Source organism: Hemibagrus wyckioides, linkage group LG16 (genome assembly GCF_019097595.1).
Source record: "Hemibagrus wyckioides isolate EC202008001 linkage group LG16, SWU_Hwy_1.0, whole genome shotgun sequence".
Taxonomy (NCBI): domain Eukaryota; kingdom Metazoa; phylum Chordata; class Actinopteri; order Siluriformes; family Bagridae; genus Hemibagrus; species Hemibagrus wyckioides.
The window spans coordinates 9,542,538-9,564,601 of NC_080725.1; the positions used below are offsets into that span (position 1 = coordinate 9,542,538).

General features: G+C 40.6%; 1 protein-coding gene across 11 annotated transcripts in view; it reads right to left on the reverse strand.

Annotated features, from left to right (window-relative positions):
• Window positions 1–4,754: 4,754 nt before the first annotated feature.
• Window positions 4,755–22,064, reverse strand: part of LOC131366804 (cAMP-specific 3',5'-cyclic phosphodiesterase 4D-like) — a 152,259-nt gene continuing 134,949 nt past the window's right edge. For 10 of the 11 annotated variants that reach the window (XM_058411614.1, XM_058411612.1, XM_058411620.1 and 7 more), the window contains 10 exons: window positions 21,429–21,541; window positions 12,986–13,079; window positions 12,647–12,822; window positions 12,357–12,455; window positions 12,104–12,268; window positions 11,845–11,944; window positions 10,729–10,883; window positions 10,523–10,645; window positions 9,081–9,263; window positions 4,755–8,127 (listed from right to left, as the gene is read on the reverse strand). In XM_058411614.1, the coding sequence (XP_058267597.1) occupies window positions 7,651–8,127; window positions 9,081–9,263; window positions 10,523–10,645; window positions 10,729–10,883; window positions 11,845–11,944; window positions 12,104–12,268; window positions 12,357–12,455; window positions 12,647–12,822; window positions 12,986–13,079; window positions 21,429–21,541 (1,685 nt within the window). In that variant the 3' untranslated portion in view covers window positions 4,755–7,650. Of the gene's footprint in view, window positions 8,128–9,080; window positions 9,264–10,522; window positions 10,646–10,728; window positions 10,884–11,844; window positions 11,945–12,103; window positions 12,269–12,356; window positions 12,456–12,646; window positions 12,823–12,985; window positions 13,080–14,831; window positions 15,019–21,428; window positions 21,542–22,064 lie in introns of those variants that run through there. The other variant, XM_058411622.1, reaches the window with a different exon arrangement.

The window sequence follows — 22,064 nt, forward strand, 5'->3', positions numbered from 1 at the left end:
TAGAGTGAGTGAGTTAATGAGAGTGAGAGAGTGTACTGTAGAGTGAGTGAGTTAATGAGAGTGAGAGGGTGTACTGTAGAGTGAGTTAATGAGAGTGAGAGGGTGTACTGTAGAGTGAGTGAGTTAATGAGAGTGAGGGAGTGTACTGTAGAGTGAGTGAGTTAATGAGAGTGAGAGAGTGTACTGTAGAGTGAGTGAGTTAATGAGTGAGAAAGTGTACTGTAGAGTGCGTTAATGAGAGTGAGAGGGTGTACTGTAGAGTGAGTGAGTTAATGAGAGTGAGGGAGTGTACTGTAGAGTGCGTTAATGAGAGTGAGAGGGTGTACTGTAGAGTGAGTGAGTTAATGAGAGTGAGAGAGTGTACTGTAGAGTGAGTGAGTTAATGAGTGAGAAAGTGTACTGTAGAGTGAGTGAGTTAATGAGAGTGAGAGAGTGTACTGTAGAGTGAGTTAGAGCGTGAGAGAGTGTACTGTAGAGTGAGTTAATGAGAGTTAGAGAGTGTACTGTAGAGTGAGTGAGTTAATGAGAGTGAGAGAGTGTACTGTGAGTGAGTGAGTTAATGAGAGTGAGAGAGTGTACTGTAGAGTGAGTTAATGAGAGTTAGAGAGTGTACTGTAGAGTGAGTTAATGAGAGTGAGAGAGTTAATGATTGAGAGCGTGTACTGTGAAGTGAGTTAATGAGAGTGAGAGAGTGTACTGTAGAGTAAGCGAGTGAGTTAATGAGAGTGAGAGAGTGTACTGTAGAGTGAGTGAGTTAATGAGAGTGAGAGAGTGTACTGTAGAGTGAGTGAGTTAATGAGAGTGAGAGAGTGTACTGTAGAGTGAGTGAGTTAATGAGAGTGAGAGAGTGTACTGTAGAGTGCGTGAGTGAGTTAGAGTGAGAGAGTGTACTGTAGAGTGAGTGAGTGAGTTAATGGGAGTGAGAGAGTGTACTGTAGAGTGAGTGATTGAGTTAATGAGAGTGAGAGAGTGTACTGTAGAGTGCGTGAGTGAGTTAATGAGAGTGAGAGAGTGTACTGTAGAGTGAGTTAATGAGAGTGAGAGAGTGTACTGTAGAGTGAGTGAGTTAATGAGAGTGAGAGAGTGTACTGTAGAGTGAGTTAATGAGAGTGAGAGAGTGTACTGTAGAGTGAGTGAGTGATTTAATGAGTGAGAGAGTGTACTGTAGAGTGAGTGAGTGAGTTAGAGAGTGAGAGATTGTACTGTAGAGTGAGTGAGTGAGTTAATGAGAGTGAGAGAGTGTACTGTAGAGTGCGTGAGTGAGTTAATGAGAGTGAGAGAGTGTACTGTAGAGTGAGTGAGTGAGTTAATGAGAGTGAGAGAGTGTACTGTAGAGTGAGTGATTGAGTTAATGAGAGTGAGAGAGTGTACTGTAGAGTGCGTGAGTGAGTTAATGAGAGTGAGAGAGTGTACTGTAGAGTGAGTTAATGAGTGAGACAGTGTACTGTAGAGTGAGTTAATGAGTGAGAGAGTGTACTGTAGAGTGAGTTAATGAGAGTGAGAGAGTGTACTGTAGAGTGAGTTAATGAGAGTGAGAGAGTGTACTGTAGAGTGAGTTAATGAGAGTGAGAGAGTGTACTGTAGAGTGAGTTAATGAGAGTGAGACAGTGTACTGTGGAGTGAGTTAATGAGAGTGAGAGAGTGTACTGTAGAGTGAGTTAATGAGAGTGAGAGAGTGTACTGTAGAGTGAGTTAATGAGTGAGTACTGTAGAGTGAGTTAATGAGAGTGAGACAGTGTTCTGTAGAGTGAGTTAATGAGAGTGAGACAGTGTTCTGTAGAGTGAGTTAATGAGAGTGAGTGTACTGTAGAGTGAGTGAGATAATGAGTGAGAGAGTGTACTGTAGAGTGAGTTAATGAGAGTGAGTGTACTGTAGAGTGAGTTAATGAGAGTTAGAGAGTGTACTGTAGAGTGAGTTAATGAGAGTTAGAGAGTGTACTGTAGAGTGAGTTAATGAGAGTTAGAGAGTGTACTGTAGAGTGAGTGAGTTAATGAGAGTGAGAGAGTGTACTGTAGAGTGAGTTAATGAGAGAGTGTACTGTAGAGTGAGTTAATGAGAGTGGGAGAGTGTACTGTAGAGTGGGTTAATGAGAGTTAGAGAGTGTACTGTAGAGTGAGTGAGTTAATGAGAGTTAGAAAGTGTACTGTAGAGTGAGTTAATGAGAGAGAGAGTATACTGTTGAGTGAGTGAGTTAATGAGAGTGAGAGAGTGTACTGTAGAGTGAGTTAATGAGAGTTAGAGAGTGTACTGTAGAGTGAGTGAGTTAATGAGAGTGAGAGAGTGTACTGTAGAGTGAGTTAATGAGAGTGAGAGAGTGTACTGTAGAGTGAGTTAATGAGAGAGAGAGTGTACTGTAGAGTGAGTTAATGAGAGTTAGAGAGTGTACTGTAGTGAGTGAGTTAATGAGAGTGAGAGAGTGTACTGTAGAGTGAGTTAATGAGAGTGAGAGAGTGTACTGTTGAGTGAGTTAATGAGAGTGAGAGAGTGTACTGTAGAGTGAGTTAATGAGAGAGAGAGTGTACTGTTGAGTGAGTGAGTTAATGAGTTAGAGAGTGTACTGTTGAGTGAGTGAGTTAATGAGAGTTAGAGAGTGTACTGTAGAGTGCGTTAATGAGAGTGAGAGAGTGTACTGTAGAGTGAGTGAGTTAATGAGAGTGAGGGAGTGTACTGTAGAGTGAGTGAGTTAATGAGAGTGAGAGAGTGTACTGTAGAGTGAGTGAGTTAATGAGTGAGAAAGTGTACTGTAGAGTGAGTGAGTTAATGAGAGTGAGAGAGTGTACTGTAGAGTGAGTGAGTTAATGAGAGTGAGAGGGTGTACTGTAGAGTGAGTTAATGAGAGTGAGAGGGTGTACTGTAGAGTGAGTGAGTTAATGAGAGTGAGGGAGTGTACTGTAGAGTGAGTGAGTTAATGAGAGTGAGAGAGTGTACTGTAGAGTGAGTGAGTTAATGAGTGAGAAAGTGTACTGTAGAGTGCGTTAATGAGAGTGAGAGGGTGTACTGTAGAGTGAGTGAGTTAATGAGAGTGAGGGAGTGTACTGTAGAGTGCGTTAATGAGAGTGAGAGGGTGTACTGTAGAGTGAGTGAGTTAATGAGAGTGAGGGAGTGTACTGTAGAGTGAGTGAGTTAATGAGAGTGAGAGAGTGTACTGTAGAGTGAGTTAGAGCGTGAGAGAGTGTACTGTAGAGTGATTTAATGAGAGTTAGAGAGTGTACTGTAGAGTGAGTGAGTTAATGAGAGTGAGAGAGTGTACTGTGAGTGAGTTAATGAGAGTTAGAGAGTGTACTGTAGAGTGAGTTAATGAGAGTGAGAGAGTTAATGATTGAGAGCGTGTACTGTGAAGTGAGTTAATGAGAGTGAGAGAGTGTACTGTAGAGTAAGCGAGTGAGTTAATGAGAGTGAGAGAGTGTACTGTAGAGTGAGTGAGTTAATGAGTTAATGAGAGTGAGAGAGTGTACTGTAGAGTGAGTGAGTTAATGAGAGTGAGAGAGTGCACTGTAGAGTGAGTTAATGAGAGTGAGAGAGTGTACTGTAGTGTGAGTGATTGAGTTAATGAGAGTGAGAGAGTGTACTGTAGAGTGAGTTAATGAGAGTGAGAGAGTGTACTGTAGAGTGAGTTAATGAGAGTGAGAGAGTGTACTGTAGAGTGAGTGAGTGAGTTAATGAGAGTGAGAGAGTGTACTGTAGAGTGAGTGAGTGAGTTAATGAGAGTGAGAGAGTGTACTGTAGAGTGAGTGAGTGAGTTAATGAGAGTGAGAGAGTGTACTGTAGAGTGAGTGAGTGAGTTAATGAGAGTGAGAGAGTGTACTGTAGAGTGAGTGAGTGAGTTAATGAGAGTGAGAGAGTGTACTGTAGAGTGAGTGAGTGAGTTAATGAGAGTGAGAGAGTGTACTGTAGAGTGAGTTAATGAGAGTGAGAGAGTGTACTGTAGAGTGAGTGAGTTAATGAGAGTGAGAGAGTGTACTGTAGAGTGAGTTAATGAGAGTGAGAGAGTGTACTGTAGAGTGAGTGAGTGAGTTAATGAGAGTGAGAGAGTGTACTGTAGAGTGAGTGAGTGAGTTAGAGAGTGAGAGATTGTACTGTAGAGTGAGTGAGTGAGTTAATGAGAGTGAGAGAGTGTACTGTAGAGTGCGTGAGTGAGTTAATGAGAGTGAGAGAGTACTGTAGAGTGAGTGAGTGAGTTAATGAGAGTGAGAGAGTGTACTGTAGAGTGCGTGAGTGAGTTAATGAGAGTGAGAGAGTGTACTGTAGAGTGAGTGAGTGAGTTAATGAGAGTGAGTGTACTGTAGAGTGAGTGAGTGAGTTAATGAGAGTGAGAGAGTGTACTGTAGAGTGCGTGAGTGAGTTAATGAGAGTGAGAGAGTGTACTGTAGAGTGAGTTAATGAGAGTGAGAGAGTGTACTGTAGAGTGAGTGAGTGAGTTAATGAGAGTGAGAGAGTGTACTGTAGAGTGAGTGAGTTAATGAGAGTGAGAGAGTGTACTGTAGAGTGAGTGAGTGAGTTAATGAGAGTGAGAGAGTGTACTGTAGAGTGAGTGAGTTAATGAGAGTGAGAGAGTGTACTGTAGAGTGAGTGAGTGAGTTAATGAGAGTGAGAGAGTGTACTGTAGAGTGAGTTAATGAGAGTGAGAGAGTGACGCTGCAGACAGTGTGACTCAGATTCCCTGGATGAAGGAGGAGGTCGATTTACCACCATGAAGGAGATCTGAAAGGCAGCAGGTCAGCGTTCTTGCTTTAAATACACGTGACACAAACACTTAATGAACTCATGCTTTTATTTTTTTTTAATGTTGCATATAAAAATGTTTCCTCTCGTTTTAAATGTTCTTCAAACTGAGTGAAGCAGAATCTACAGTTCTGTCAAACAACAATGTATCCAGTGAAAGAAGTGTAAAAAGTTTAAGGTCATTGAAAGATGTAACCTAATGAAGTAAATTTTGAAGTACCAGTTTATGTACCTTTTAATGACACTGAAAAATACAAGTAATAATAATAATAATAATAATAATAATAATAATAATAATAATAATAGCCACGACTGGCTTTGGTCCAGGGCTGCTAAAATCTACAGTATGTGTGTCAGAAAAAAGGCTCTCAACATACAAACTCTAAAGTTTTGCTTAGTGCATGAGCACGTCTACAAGGCTGGATGAGACGACGGTAGCACACGGCACCTGAACACATTTCAGAACAGCATGAATACGCAACATAAGAGTGGATATATGCAGCCAGCAAGCCTCTGTTCTCCTCCTTGTGTGTCTATTGCATTGGGGTGCATTGCGTGTGGCATTCAAAGCCAGGCAATTTTTTTGAAGAATCTTCGCTTTTGTGCCAGTCTCAATGCAAAAAACAAACAAAATTAAAGTCTGCCGCAGCATACGGAACCAAAGCTTTACAATGTAGCACTTGCTCTGATAATCAGGTCGCAAAATGGGTGGAACTTCCCCATGTGCACTACTGCTCTCTCAGTCTCCCTAAAGAGAAATCTAGAGACGCTGAAGTTAAGGCACAGCCCTGGGGCCAAACACCAGTGGCGTCATATTGTTTGGCTTTCCCCTGGTTCTCCATTAAACAAGCTCGAAGGTGACTGCTTCCTTTTTTTTTTTTCTTTTTTTTTTCTTCCAAACAGAATCTTTACATTGTATAATAGCTATAATAAACATTCTCTCAACAAGAGTTTACTAAATACAGCAACACCATCGCCATTAGGGATGATAGAGTAAGAATCATTTACAATAAACATTACAATATATACAATGCAATAAATACATGTCTGTAAACAGAGACAAAAACAAAACCCATAACAGGTAAGGTCATTTTGGTGAGGCGAGAAAAAAAACAAACAAACAAACAAAAAAAAACATGGCACAAAAAAAAGTCTAACAAAAAGTCATTACTACTTAAAAGCCAGGATTCAAGTTTTGGTGAAGAATCTTCTCCTTAAAAAACGTTTGTTCTATGTACACACTCACCATGTGGAAAGAAAGAAAGAAAGTAACTTGCAAGTAACACGCCATTTATGCTACAATTCATGTTCTACAGTACTGCTTCGTATATACAGCAACTAAAACCAATAAATAAAACCACAAACACGTATAAATAGAGAGAAATGAAGAGCCACTTGGCTAAGTGCTGAGAGTCCTATAGTGCAAGAACAGTGCGCGAGTGTGGGTTTGGCATGAAGAGGGAGAGTCGAGTTGTATTCTAGCCCTAAGAAAGCTCTCGGTCTGATTTCAGCACAAAAACGCCGGTGCACAGCGTTGCGTCTATGATCAATGAGAATTACGTCAATGGTTTTAGCTTGTCCTTTAATCTAGGCAGTTCTATTCAAATGGAAAAACTTTCTGGCATGCACACAACATGTGGCATGTTTTTCTATGAGATCCAGTGGAGTTCAAATGTAGAAGGCATATCATAAGGAGCACGATTCAGGTGGGTTAGAAAAGCCCCGGCTTCTAACACACTGAAATGTACAGTTCACGTGTCTCAGAAATTGCTTGTCTTGTAGAAAAGTAAATGCTAAATGACATCTGACGCAAGAAAAACCCAACACAGGATGTTGGCAAGAAAAAAAAAACAGTCTAAATGTTTGCGTAAGAGGAAACAGAAAAAAAAAGTGTTTGATCTAATGGCCTCGTCTACGTTCCTGGCAACATATGGGTAATGTAACTGTGATATAATGAAGTTCATTTAAAATATGTGTCCAAAAGAAACAACGTACGTTCCGCTCTGTGGGAAAAAAATCATTTCTGGCTGAGGCTCACTAGAGGTAAGTGTTTAACTGTATTATATGAATGAAAGGAAAAGAACAGAAATAGGAATGAAACTTCACTGAAGAGATTGTGTGCAATTAATGAAACAGACCCAGCAGTGTTGAATGAAGTTATAAAGTAGCGTGCTAAACCTGCCGGCCAACATAAACACATACTTGCAAGTTACTCGTCACTAGAAGTTTTTCTTTGCTGTTGCTGATTTTGTAAGAAAACGAGCATTCGTGTTAAAAGAATATCAATTGTATGAACCATACAAACTAAAAAACTGCAAAGAGGCAATGACAGCACTGAGCTGTGTATGTGTGTGTGTCTGTGGGTTTAGTCAGGTTTTCAGGAAGACTTAAATGTAGAAAAAGCCAGAGAACACATTCCAATAAATTTCCCGTTTCCCCCGTGGCCGTAGCTGCTGCAGTCCATCTCTCTTCACTGCTCTGTGTGCGTGTGTGTGTGTGTGTGTGTCTTTACTTTCAGATCTTTCTTACTGCTGCCCACATGAAGGGGATGAAAGCACAGTGGTTTACATTCCAATGTGCCAGGGGGAGTGAACACAAACACACACAGACACACACACACACACACACACACAGAGAGCACCCTCGAATGAGGCCCAAGAAGCACAGACTTGGGAGGAAGCAGGGGGGTTAAGGGTAAACAAATAAGACAGCAAAGAAAAATCAAATGTTATTCCTGAGTGCAAAAAAGGACAATGTACCAGAGTGTGTGTGTGTGTGTCCTCGTGTGTCCAGGAGAGAGCAGCGGCCGAGGTTGTGGAGTGCAAGGTGCGCTTTGGAACTTCCCCCTCCCGCCGTTTATTAATCATCCCTCTGCCTGTGCGTTTCACTGAGACATGATTAGCAGTGAGTGAATGTGTCCTGCACTGCTACGTTCCTTCCTCTTCCTCTTCCTCCTCTTCCTCTACCATACTTGGTTCTACAGAAGCATCCTCACACACATGCCCTTCTTCCTCTCCCTCCTCTCCCTCTGCCTGCTCATCTAGCGGAAGCTCAGTACACTCAGAGTTCTGTGTGCAGAGTGTTTTGGAGTCCTCATCCTCCTCATCCTCCTCCTCTTCCTCCTCCTCCTCCTCCTCAGCCTGACTGCCGCTGTCCTTCTCCGTGTCGGTTTCTCCGTCCTCCTCCAGCGTCAGCTCGAACTGGAACTTGTCTGTGGTGTTCTGCGCAGCGGGCCGCCCGCTCTCGTCGTTCTGCTCCGGTGCAGGAGAAGGGCTCTGAGGGATGGTGCTCTGGTACCACTCTCGGTTGTCCTCCAGCGTGTCCAGGATGTCCTGAGCGTCCGGGTGCACCAGGTCAGCCCAGGTCTCCCACAGAGGGTGGACGATGTAATCAATAAAGCCCACCTACAGCAACAGCCAAGAAAAGATTCTCAGGATTGAGATTAACTTTCTAGCTCTTACAAAGAAACATACAACACAGAGCACTTCACAAATCCCAGTAATGAGACAGTACTAAGTATTTAATTATTAAAAAATTGCTTGCATCCAAGAGTGGCTTATTATAAAATATCAAAAAGCTGTTCACATGGACAAGTGTTCACATGGACAAATTAGCATTAAACTGTTTTGGTAGACTGTAAATGTTTATGTTTCATGTACAAGCAGAACACAGCACTGACATTCATACATTCCAGGAAACCACCATCGAGCACAGAGGGCCAAATCTGTGTGAGTCATGTTTGGCAGACATAAAGGAGCACTGTAAAATGACCAAGCCTCAATCCCAACCAAGAATAAGACACGAAATAAGATTTGCAACAATTTCTTTTCCTGCTGGTTCAAAATTCACTTCCTGTTTATCAGTTCACTTTTCACTTACTGAGCCAGATCCTTCTATAATTTGCAGACCGTTAAATCATCCGAGTGTTACAACATGCTTGTTAAACAAATCACACAAACACACACACATTTACACACTACAGTTGTGAAATATAGGATTGTCAGTGTCAGTGTTGTGTTCTGCCTGGACAAAAGGCAACCTTCACTTTCTGACATTCGTTGAGAAAGGTGTGATTCATTTTGTCCGGGAAGCTTGTCTGTGAATTTACTGGCTTACTGACAAGAGTCCAGGTTGAGATCTACTATATCTATCTGTCTTCCTACCCCTGCAGTTATAAACAACAAACAGATATACCACTGGCAAAACTGGCATTTCTTACAATTGGTGTAAATGGCTGCTTTGTGACAAAAAGTGTATTGGACATGTTGATGTGTTGGTCACCTGACAGGATGCTGACAGGAAGCACAGCCAGTTTATAGAGTCTGAAAGGAATGTTTGATGCATTTAAATGCAGTACCTGGGATTTCTCCACTGAGGCATTGTGTTTGTCACACATGGGACTGATCTCCATGCCTCGCTCCCTCTCACGGTCACCCTGGCTGAAGAACTCCTCCATGATGCGGTCTGTCCACTGGCGGTAGAGCTGCAGTGGTTTGGTGGGGTTACTCAGGTCTGCACAGTGCACCATGTTCTGCAGCACCTGTTACACATCAAATATATACAATGCACAGTTAAAGAATTGCTACTGTTACCCTTTATCATCATCATCATCATTATCAGGATGACTCTGGGTTACTGATCAGATGGTGATAAATTTAAGCTCTGGTTCAGTGAAGGTGCCACTGATGTTCTCTTCAGGATGCATTTAATCCTGCTTTCAACTCCAAAGGCAGTGTATTACGGAACTCCGACTTCCAACTTAATAACAAACCAATATGCAAAAAGAAAAGAATTTCACTGTAATATACTGAATATTTAAGAAATCACCATATCAGTGTATGCTGTTACAGGAAAATAATTAATGGCAGAGTAGTGTGATATGGCCAGATGCAAACATTATTAATATTTAAGTTTTAATCCTCGTAGACATTTGACAACAATGCATCCATTCTCTACCCCGCTTGTCCTGCTGGGTTACGAGGAACCAGGAACCTATCCCAGGAATCACAAGGCAGGGTACACTATGGATGGGATGCCAGGATGCCAGGGCACAATCGCACACACACTCACACTGTTTGCCAAAAATTTAAATCTTTATGTATTAAAGAGACAAATTGTATAATATATTGGTCTATACGTTAAAATACAAAAAAAAATCTATGCAACTTCTGCAAAAAAGTTAGTTCCTCTTATCACTTATGTTATAACAGCTTTAAACAGCTCATCTTTCTCTCACCAGCCTCTCATCAGCAAATACACACATTTTAATATATTTATGTGGAATATCTGACATATGTGTCCTAATACTGCAGAAAAAATAGCTTATTAGAATAAGAGCATTAATATAAACCTTGTACTCTATCTATACACCTCATAATCTATCAGAACTAAGAATTCAACAGTAAGAGTTGTAAGAGTGACAATAATCGCTTTGGAAGTTTCAAAGAAAATACTGATGACATCTTCCATATAAAGTGTATCTTATTTTATTCATTACTAATTACTACTCAATTTCTTTTACACAATTTGTCCATTTGTCTATCGAGAAAATCTCAATCACCACATCCGAACAAAGCCTTTGCTCATGTCTGACCTTGTTTTGGACACAATATATATAGCCAAAAGTATAGACACACTTGACCATTGCCCTATAATGTAGGCCTTTCCTCAAACTTCAAACATGGAAGCACGTAATTGTCTAAAAAGATGTTGTTGACAGTGTTTTACATAAACTGCTAAGACCATAATCTAATCATGCACAACAGCAACAGCATTCAGAGTAATGTGCAGTGATCTTACTTGTATCCTGTCTGAATAATTATCCAACAGCAGGACTCCAGAACTGGTCACCTTCTTTGTCTCGACCATCGTTTTCAAGTCAGCTAGTAGGTTCATGTGTTTAGACATATCAGTGGCTAATACCTACAGTTAAAAAAAAGCACAAAGGAATTAAGACTTTTTTCATTGTTTTTATTTCATGTTCATCTGCATACAGATGCACTTACAATGTCGATCACCATCTTCCGGAGCGATTGTCTCTGTTTTTTGGTAAGGTTCTGGAAGATGTCACAGTTCTCTTCCTGGAGCAGCTTAAAACCTACAGCCAGATGATGGTTCTCCAGCACTGATGAGTCATTGTACATGAGGGCCAACTCAGAGTCTAAAAACACACACACACGTTCATGGCCCTGACTCAGGTTGTGATATAATTTTGATGTTCAGTTACTCATGGGAATTTATGTACAACATTATGAAACTTAATTTAGATAATCGTGTGAAACCCAAAAGTTTCTCGAGAATAAATGTCTTTAAGGTTATACGATAAGTCCGCCCACCTTGACCTTCTGCTTCTAGACATTTCAGGGAATTGTCCTAGTCAGCTGGTCCATATATTACTATTTATGCAGGCTGGAATAGATAGATGACTGTGTGTATGTGTGTGTGTGTGTGTGTGTGTGTGGTAAATAGCTGTTTCAGTGGCAGCAGTTACTAGAGCTCTGCTCCAGCCTCCAATTATAAATAAACATGCAGCACTATGTGACAATAAAGACTCAATCTTGCTTATCTGCCATCTCAGCTCACATTACCACTTATGTCACACTTTTATGTAAGCAGGGGTAAATTCTCACATCAGGTCACATTATTTAGTGATTGGATTTATCTGCGGGGTCAGTGAACCTTTTCCCACACTACAGGGATGCATTTGTTATTGTTTAAAGGAGAAATACAGTGCATGTTTTTGCTATTGTCTGCTCCCACACCCACTGTATGACTAATGATCATGATAATAGTCATTAATGATACAGCATAAATGCCCCAGTTATAAGCATGCTTTGGGAATGTGCAACTGAGTTCGCTTTGTTAGAAAATCAGAAGCCAGATGGAACCTGCCTTTAACACAAGGTTTTCTTTTCACTGAAAGTCACTTCCTGTCTTGCATCTAGCCGTGTGTCTAAATGTGAAGTACAGCTTGTAGGTGGGAACATCTGAGGTGCGATGGACTTCAGATGCAAAAAAAAAACAACAAAAAAACACGGATGCCACAAAGCCTTGTCTCACGAAATAATGGAAGGCGTGGGAAGGGAACTATTTGTGTCCGTGATATGCAGAAAAATACTCACTGGTGTTAATGAGGAACTGGTTCGAGACACCCGGGTGGTCAACGTCATGAATAGCACTGGCAAAAATGGCAGCAAGAATTTCGAGGTCTGTGAAAACAGCCTGCGAGAAGATGAAAAGTGTAGATCCAAAATTAGAAAGACTGTTTCACCCAAGTCTTCAACAAGTTCTCACATGCATTGTATCTAATTCTGTTTTCATGGAACAGCAAAAACTACCCTATAATAATTTCTTGAAAAAGGCTGCTGCTGGCCACGTTACCTCTAAAGCAGGCGTGGAGAGCAGCACGTGTGTGGACTGCGTTACGTCAGCAGCATGAATATTGTTATGATATGCCACGTCTGCATGGTAATGGTCTTCTAAGGTCATCAGGTAGGTTATAAAAGTGTCTAATGGAATTTTAAATGTCTTCAGCAAGTCTCTCTCCTGGTGGTAGACAGATATCAGTAACATTAGCTTGTAGAGTTTGACAGGTAGTGTAAAGATATGGAGTGGATTTTCAAAAAAGTCTTACCTGAAAGATTGTGTACATCATCACCGTTAATGGCCTGTTTCCAGAAAACTCTGTGACTCGGAAAACATTAAGGCCCCATTTGTTTACGTCTTCCAGTTCCTGCAATGAAATGAAAATGTTTGTCATTTTATGTCTTATATGATGGAACAGCAACCTTCCTACAAGGCTCTTAGTTGTATATCCACATCCAATTAGGATTCAGTTAAAGAGATTTAAGGTTTGTCTCAGATTGGGAGACTATGAGTGTATTGATGAAGCACTCAAAAACTAACAAACTCCCTATATTTCACCTTGGCTAAGGAGTCTTCCGTATCTGTTTTGACCCCAAAGCGAGGGATGTTAGAGTTGGTGAGGCTGGTACTGTGCATTAGTTTCTTTACACCACTTATTTGCGACATTGGCTTTTTTTTCTTCTCCTTCTCCTTCTGAGAGTGAGGCGAGGGCATCTCCACGTCATGTTGCTTGTCTGTGAGTGAGAGCAGAGAGAGCAGTGCAATCAGTGTACCATTTCATACTGCTTCCGCTTTGTGAAAGTTTGCACAAAGGAAAGCTGTTTTCACAGACATTATTCTATTGTTAGTAAAGGTGTAGTGCTTTGGGACCTGATGCAATTAGATGGCACAAATTACCTAGGAAGGTGCTGGAGATGAACTCGGAGACCTGGTTTCCGGATCGGCTCATCTCGGACAGATGGGTGAGCTCCCTGTTCAGCATCCTCTTGAACTGGAGCAAAGAAATATAGACGGATATGTTAATCAGGGACGACTGGAAGATACAACATTAGATATCATTAGGATCTACAACATTAGATATCATTAGGATCTAAAACATATCTATCTATCTATCTATCTATCTATCTATCTATCTATCTATCTATCTATCTATCTATCTATCTATCTATCTATCTATCTATGTCTGTCTGTCTGTCTGTCTGTTCAGTTCTGTGTGAGTCTATGTAGAGTTTCACATGTTCTTCCCCTTCTTTGTGGGAGTCATCCGCTTTACTATCACCTCCCCCGAAAGGGCATGTATGTGTGTGTGTGTACGTGTACATCCAGGGTATACTCTCGCCTCACGCCTAGTGAGTCCACCTTTAAGTCCCCTTTCCCAGCAGAACATTGCCCAAAGCATGACACTGCCGGCTTGCCTTCTGCCCATCATGCATCCTAGTGCCATGTGTTCCCCAGGTAAGTGACGCACATACACTCGGCCATCCACGTGATGTAAAAGAAAATGTGATTCATCAGACCAGGCCACCTTCCTCCATTGCTCCGTGGTCCAGTTCTGATGCTCACGTGCCCATTTTTGGCACTTTCGGTGGTGCACAGGGGTCAGCAAGGGCACCCTGACTGGTCTGACTGGTGACTATGCAGCCCCAAACACAACAAACTGTGATGCACTGTGTATTCTGACACCTTTCTATCAGAACCAGCATTAACTTCTTCAGCAATTTGAGCAATGGTATCTCCTCTGTTTGATCGGATCACACGGGCCAGCATTCGCATGTGCATCAATGAGCCTTGGCCACCCATAACATTGTTGCCAGTTCACCACTGTTCCTTCCTTGGACCACTTTTGATAGATACTGACCACTGCAGATGGGGAACACCCCACAATACCTGCAGTTTTGGAGATGCTCTTATCCAGCTGTCTAGCCATCACAATTTGGCCCTTGTCAAACTCACTCAAATCCTTACACTTGTCCATTTTTCCTGCTTCAAACACAACAAATTTGAGGACAAAATGTTCACTTGCTGTCTAATATATCCCACCCACTAACTAGCTAACTAGGTGCCATAATGAGGATATCATCAGTGTTATTCACTTTGCCTCGTAATGTTATGGCTGATCGGTATATATATGTATATATATATATATATATATATATATACACACACACAACATAACTGTTTCAACAGAACTTAATGAACAATTATGAATAAAAATGCAATGCAGTATAATCTCCTTTCCCTTTTATCTGTATATCTTTTTAAAAATATTTTTCTTTATTAGGTTTTCTATATGCTCTATTCACATGAAGAGGAATATCTAAGAAAAATGTCAGGAAATGCTTCAGGCCACATATCAGGCAGATATCAGGCCACACAAAATTCAGTCCTTTTTAAATGACCGGTAATATTCTTTCACCTGATAGTTAACAAATTAAATTCTTCTCTTTTAAGACCACTGAGAAAAGAAAGTAAAAGAAATCATTCTGACTGAAACACTATAAATAAATTGAAGTATAAGAATTTCCTTTTCAATATATTATAGATTTAAACTGGATAATTTACAGATTTGTTATTCACAGGTTGTCAAACCTGTGTAGAGCACCATCGCAAAGGACAACACCACATACTGGCTTTTTTTTTAGATTATTTTTTAGAGACAAAATGTGATTTTCATGCAAGATAAACCCAAAACCAGGAAGACAGGTGGTAATACAGATCTCTAGCAAGAATCAATATGCCATACCTTTATATATCCCAATGAGACAGAGAGCAAATAATTTGCTTCAGGCATTTTCGCAACCAGCCAGCTCACATATAAAGAATAAAAAAAATCTGTAGATCAGCTTATGTTCATTATCTAACCCGAGTCCAAAAAATAGTCACCAAAAAGGCATCAGCTGACTTTCGATAAGACAGAAACATCAAAAAAAACTGCTAGCTGTGAGCAGGTCGATCATATTTTCTTGCTTGTGCTGTGAAAAAATGGCAGGAGAGGGAGGATGGTGTGCTTGTGGGGAAAAAAGCATCAGTCCTGTCGACACCTTCCAAATAAGGGATTGTGCTCGTATTGGATGCAGACCGAGCCCACCGACCAGCCAATCACCACTGATTACAGCAAGAGGAGAGGGGATGGAGTGGTTAAGGCATGCTAATGGGGGGGTACAAGCCTTATGTATTAAATACAGGCATTGCCATTATCTCCTATCCTGTCTCTTAACTCATAACACATATACCAGCATTTATTCGTAACCACAATATGAACTGATTCACAAATATTCTGCAGACTATAAAATCTAAAACTTCTTTTTGTTTGCCTTGGCTTGTATGTATGTGCTACTTAATCACTTGATGATAATCTCAATTGCAGATGAAATTCTACTCATGACATATCAAAGCTGAATTAACAGAATACAACGTCCTCTCATTCACTATTAGAGCCCAACGTAATGAAAGCAAACCAACAACAACGACAACAACAGTGGTACATTCATATGGAGATTGGAAAGACCCCACCTAGTATTCGTTTAACCTGGCCACGAATCTTTCATGTGCACATCACCAATGAGTTCATTTGGAAAACAAATGAAGCTATCACAAGGCCCTTTATTAAGTCGCTGGCCAACAGCTAGCTTTATTGTATCATCTTTAGCCAATTTGAATATGTGGTTGAACACTGGATGGTATAGCATGGCCACTACTTGACTGAAGAACACACCTGTACACACCTTAACACTAAGCTTTACAGTCAGTTGTTGTTTTCTTATGCAAAAAAGAATGCATGTTGTTTTACTGTAGCACTCTAGTGCCACACTGTTATCAGACACACATGTAGATATACAATTATTATCTGCATGCCATCTGTTGCAATGCACAAAGGACCACTACAGGATTCTGCACAGGGATTTTGGATCATTTGATCATCATGAGGCATGGTAATGATTGGAACCTGAAAAATGTGTGCACGAAAAAAATCTTCTCTACCTGAATACCTACCAAATGTAGCAAGTCTAATAAAGTGGCTAGTAAACGTAGATTCTAGAAATAAATAACGGATAAACTCACTTTATGATAAAACCCTGAAATGTGCAGCACATGCCGCTTTTATCTTGAAAGTTTCACTACACACGGTAAGACACACACCCATACACATCTGGCTCTTTTTATGTGAATATTGTAAACAGACTAGTAGTTGTGTATTATAATGACATGTTTTACTTCCACAGAACTGAGTGGAATCAGATCAGTCAGCGTTTTGCTGACTCCAGAGTGAGTAGTGATCATTAATTAAACGCAAATCAGATGCCAATATCAGTCCAGCATGATCAGCATGAAGGAATTTTCTGAAATAAAAGCTAAATGCCTCCTGTCATGGTTACATTTGATCTGTTTTCCTACATTTTCCTAATCGCCTGCACCCAGTACATTTCAGTGAAGCTACCAGCAATACAATCCAAGTGCTGCACATTGGTCCTGCTGTAGCTGTTTTTGAGTGGGCACCAGGCTTCTGTGGTGTTTTCTGGAGCAGGCTGAGGCTCTGGACTCATCTGGAACTCGGGTGGCTTTGATTAAAGCCATCGGCGGCGTCTTTGAGAACTCCATGGCTTGGCTTTTCCTTCCTTGTGGTTAAGGCTCTGAAGTGAAGCAGCATAGTGGCAGTGGCTCCTGCACCACAGCGTGTGTGTGCAGAACCCGAATGCCTCTCAACACTCAGCCACAGTCCTGGAAGGAGGAGTGGTCTGCGGTCATCTCTCTCTCTCTCTCTGCTTTACCCTATACTTCTCCTTGCTCAACTTTGCTTTTCTTTAGCTTTGGGTTTGTATCCAGGCACAAAGAACCCACCAGCTTCATAATCTGTAGGGTGTGGCATGTGGTGAAATAGAGGTAGAGGGGAACGCTAACAGCAAAACAGCACTGCTGACAAATAATGAACTCAAGTTTTCATACTTTTTTTTAAAACTAGAATTGTATTAATAATGCCTTTTCAATATGACAATACAATTTCTCTGATGATTCATGTGCATGATTCTTATGTCTGAAAGATTCTTTCGATGTCATTTTGACTTGAGAGAAACAATGATAAGTAAAAGTGTGAAAAAAAGTAAAAATATGAATGAAAAAAATAGATTTCGTTTCTTCTTTTAAAAAAAAAAAATCCTGATACATTTATATATAGTGTAAATATAGAATAGCCCTTATGTGTTACTTCCACTGATAGCTATAAGTAGTTAGACCAAGGTAGCTTGGGAAGTTTTTGTTTTCTGTTATGTGATATCTGCAGTTGTGAAAATCAATATGAAAACAAGTTTGTGATAATGCAGTGGCTGAATATAGTCCACTACTTGGTGATAACAGCTTTTCACCTGACCTCAGAGCAGAGGAGAAGGACATTTTAGGTTTGCTCATAGACTTAATCACCCGTTATGTTTATCTCTCATGAGACACTTCCCTTCCAGACTTCTTTGTAAAGGTGGATGCAACACACAAACACTAGCCTAACATCAGATATAATATACAAGTAAACCAAAATATGCAAGGATATATATAAATATATATATATATATATATATATATATATATATATATATATATATATATATATATATAAGAGAAGTGTGTGTAAATAGCATGTAAATCTTTTACAACTTTACACTTGGCTTAAAACTCCCACTTATAGGAAATAACACTCCTTTAACTTATCAGGCAAGTAACAAACAAAAAGGACAGTGCTTATATAAAGCTGTTCCTACAATAAATAATGACTGAGTCTGAAAAAAGCTTTTGGATTATACTCCTCTGGAAGAGTCAGACTTGTTTACGGTTTGCTCTAAAATAGTGAAATGGTGAACAACTAAGATGTTATCAAATATCTTTCCTGGCAAAGGTGGTCTACTGGAGCCCCAGCATCACTGAAAAGGGATATCCGCATATGTGTCTTACTTCTGAGTCATACATTCCCTGAATCATCACACCAAAAACCGCCCCCTGCTCTCTCCTGAATCTTATTATAACCCTTTTATTGTAAATCATACTCATTTATTGCTAATGTATGTGAATATATGTGTAGGAAGGAGAGACAGAAGACCTAGACCTCACTCTCTCTCTAGCACTATCTTCGTTTTCTCTCTGTCTGGCCCACTACTCTACCGGTGGCTCGGTTTGTTGTGTTTCCATAGCAACTGTGAGCATGTAGGATCATGCTTAGGCCTCCTCTGTAACAGAACGGGTGTGTTTGTTGCAGTTTATGTGGGTGTTTTTGTGTGTGTGTGTGTGTGTGTGTATGTGTGTGTAGGTATTCAGTTAATCAGCATGCAGTGCGCTTGGCTGATTCCAGCATTTCAGAAGCATGCTTGATGTGCTTAAGGACAGATATGAAACAGGCTGGAGAGGGAGAGGGGCCAAGGAGCAGCCATGCTTTTGATTGGTGCAGAGCTGCTGTGCTACAGTAAGAATGAAAATGTTTTACGCAACAGTGCTTAGATCACTGTTAATTGAAATAGACTAAATCATCAGGTATCAAAACTGGAATAACAAACACAAGTACTGATTCATAAGCACCTTAATTCTTTGCAAATAAGTGTGTGTGTTTTTTGTGATAAAATCATGGATGACGCAATACCCTATATTTCTGTTACATACAAACTGATTTTCTATAATACACACTTATGTTAATACATTTGCAGGTCCTTTGCTTAGAGCTTGTTCTGGCAGGGGACTAAAATCAACTTTTCCCTCTTGTTTATTAAGATCATTTCAACAGAACATTATCAGTGTGATATAACACCTGGTTCATAATCCCAGAAATGTAAACATGACACCTGATCATAATCTTTATGTTAATTAGAGCCATTGTATGGTCTAACATATCTAAAGTAAGGGCAAAAATGTTATATTCCAAGCACCGTAAAAAGTTTTAAAACGTGTTTGTTTAATACAAAACAGGAAATGATGCTTACAGTCATTGCCAACCATCTCCTAGGCTACACCATGTAAACACCATTTAAAGTGCATAACTTTTCCATAATGTAAACAACGTGATGCCTACGGAACATTCTAATACTACAGAATGTTAATAAATGTAAGTCAAACAACATTCAACACAATGTGGATAGACCATGAAAATGGGATAAAAGTGTTTGCTATATATCAAAACTAAAAAACAATCATATGGGACAGCATATATTTAATAAGAAACATACATTTGTTAGAAACCAATGAGTGTAAATTATGGGAACTAGGAAGCACAAATTAATTGAGTTAGGAAATGTAAACTAAGGTAACTAGGAAGTGTAAGTTATGGGAACTAAGAAGCATAGATTTGGGGATTCTAGGTACCATAAACTAGGGGAAGTAAAATATTAAGTATAAAATCTGGAAAGTAAAAAATAAAAACTTGGCAGTAAAATGTAGAGGAAGTAGGAAGTGTAAATTATGGAAATTAGGGAGTATGATCTAGGGACGCTAGAAAGTATTAATTTGGGGCTCTAGGAAGTGTAACTTAAATTCCTGGAGCCCTAACGTTTAAGTGTAAACTAGAGGAACTAGGGAGTATAAAACTAAGGGAACCACAAAGTGTAAATAAGTGGAACTATTTAGTGGAAAATAGGTGAACTAGGAAGTGGAAAATAGAGGAATTAATGTACATTTTGGCCACTTGGAAGTGAGAATTCGGGGAGCAAGGATGTGAAATGTAGGGGAAATAGGAAGTATAACTTAAGTGGGTGTGTGTGTGTGTGTGTGTGTGTGTGTGTGTAAGAGCAAGAGCTAGAGAGAGAGAGAGAGAGAGAGAGAGAGAGGGAGAGAAAGAGAGAGAGAGAGATTGGACAATGTAAAATGATTGGACATTTCTGTGTGCATTTTAGCAGCAGAGGCTCTAAGAAGCCCTAGGTTCCTGGGAATTAGTGTATTGTGTATGTCCCAATGATGCCTTAATCACATGCTATAGTTCCTAGAATGAAACTGGCTTAGGGAGTATAAACCAGCTTATCGGTTCCTAGAAAGATTTTGCTCTCCTTCTGTTCAGAAATACAAGGCAATTGTGTTAAAAGAAGACTTAGATAACCAGGCATGAGTAAGATTACCAGGCATGGCTGCTCTGCTCCATCATTCTGTTATTGGTGATGAGGTCACCAATAACGCTGAGCTATAGGAGAGATATGTCATATGAAAGTGGCTTGCACTTATGGGATATCACATACAGCATTGTTTTTTTCTACACTAATAATATTTTAGGCTAATTTCTGCCAAAGCCACTCTAATTAAGCATCTAAAACTGAACCCAATTCACACTGTGGTCAGAAAGCAGATTATGATTGCATGACCTTCAGCATAATAGATGGGAATTCTTCTTTCTTTTACACATCTAACACCCCCCAATCCCCCCACAACCCCAGCTCCACTTTTCAAGGCATTAACAACAGTAAACAAATCACATTTGTATTACATATATATCCATCTATCCAGGTATCCATCTACTATCACAACACTGAGCACAATGCAACACTCAAGTCCAGTGTAACCACAGTCAAAGCAGAAAGCTGCATCACAGCCAATGCACAGTAAACATCCACACACTCCACTGCAATCTGACTTCCACAGAAGCCACTATCAGAGATATGATGCAAATGACAAATGAGAATGCAAGAATCTTCCGTGTGTACACCAGCACACACACACAGAGGTCCACATGATGAACAGCCAGTCAGCTATACTCACATAGCATCACAATCATCCTGTCCCGTTTTGATCTGAGACACCGGTGCATTTAACAGAGCAGAGAGAGAGACAGTTCTCAAATGAGAGTGTCATGTCAGCTGATGAGGACGATGACCCCTGGAGCACTGTGATGGAGAATTTTAACCATGCCTGACACATGTCTTCGTCTTGCATGTAACATGTGGTTTGTGTACATTTCCCAGACAGACAGCGCATCCCTTGGGTGGCCATCTTGGCTCTGGCTCTCATAAGCCTCAGCCACTGCTAAACCTACATTACCTGCTTGTTTGGACCAGTGAAAACAGTAACTCATAAAAATAAGTCATATGTGCCCTTAATTCATATATTTATAAATTGCTGTATCTTAAAAGTTTTTTTTTTTATATCTCACTGCAATTAAAAATGAGCTCTTAATAAGAAAGTCATGATACTCTCAGATTGTATATGGATGGTCTGTCATCATACAGCATGGCACTGGAGTCTCTATATTTGTGTTGCATATGTAAGGGATGACAATATGAACTGATGTGACTTGACCCTTCAGGGGTACATGAGCAATTTTTGGGAAAACCTTAAAATAAGTGAATGATGTGCAGCATCAACAGTGGAAGCTGGAAGGCTGACTCACCTTGTTTGAGGCCATCTCGCTGACAGAGTGGCGGGTCTGCAGCGTCTCCAGCTGGTCCAGGCACCAGTCAAGCTCCTCCAGTGTCTCGGTGGCCAGCTTCTGGTAGGCCTCCTCTGGGGGAAGACAGGAGGGGAGGGGGTGGTCAGTTTTGAGGCGTTTCACGGGGCTAGCCGAGGTCTCGTACCCGGCCATGCCGCGCTGTCCAGATTTCACACGCGGGTGACTCTTCATGCTGCAATGAATAAAGATGTCTCCTACAAGTAAGAGGAGGGCTGAAGGATCAAATCTAAACTCCTGGGCCTGGGAAACCCTTCCATTTAGTCCAGAGGAGTGCAGAAAAGTCCAGATGAATGAGAGAAAAAGGATTTACGCTGGTGAGAGTCCAGCAGTGCACAGATCTAGGCCTACAGAGCAATGGAACACCATGCTCTAACTATGCAAAATCACACAGCTCGCATGCACAAAATTCTGAGCCAGATGCGTCACTGACTAAGACAACAAATCTGCATCCCAACACATGACTAGCGCCAGGCTCCAGTAGTGGTCCATCAGGTGAGGGGGGTGATCTGGAGGAGAGGGAGAAATTCAGCAGGACAGCTCTTGCCTTTCAGTCTTGCACTTATTTCTAAAAAATAA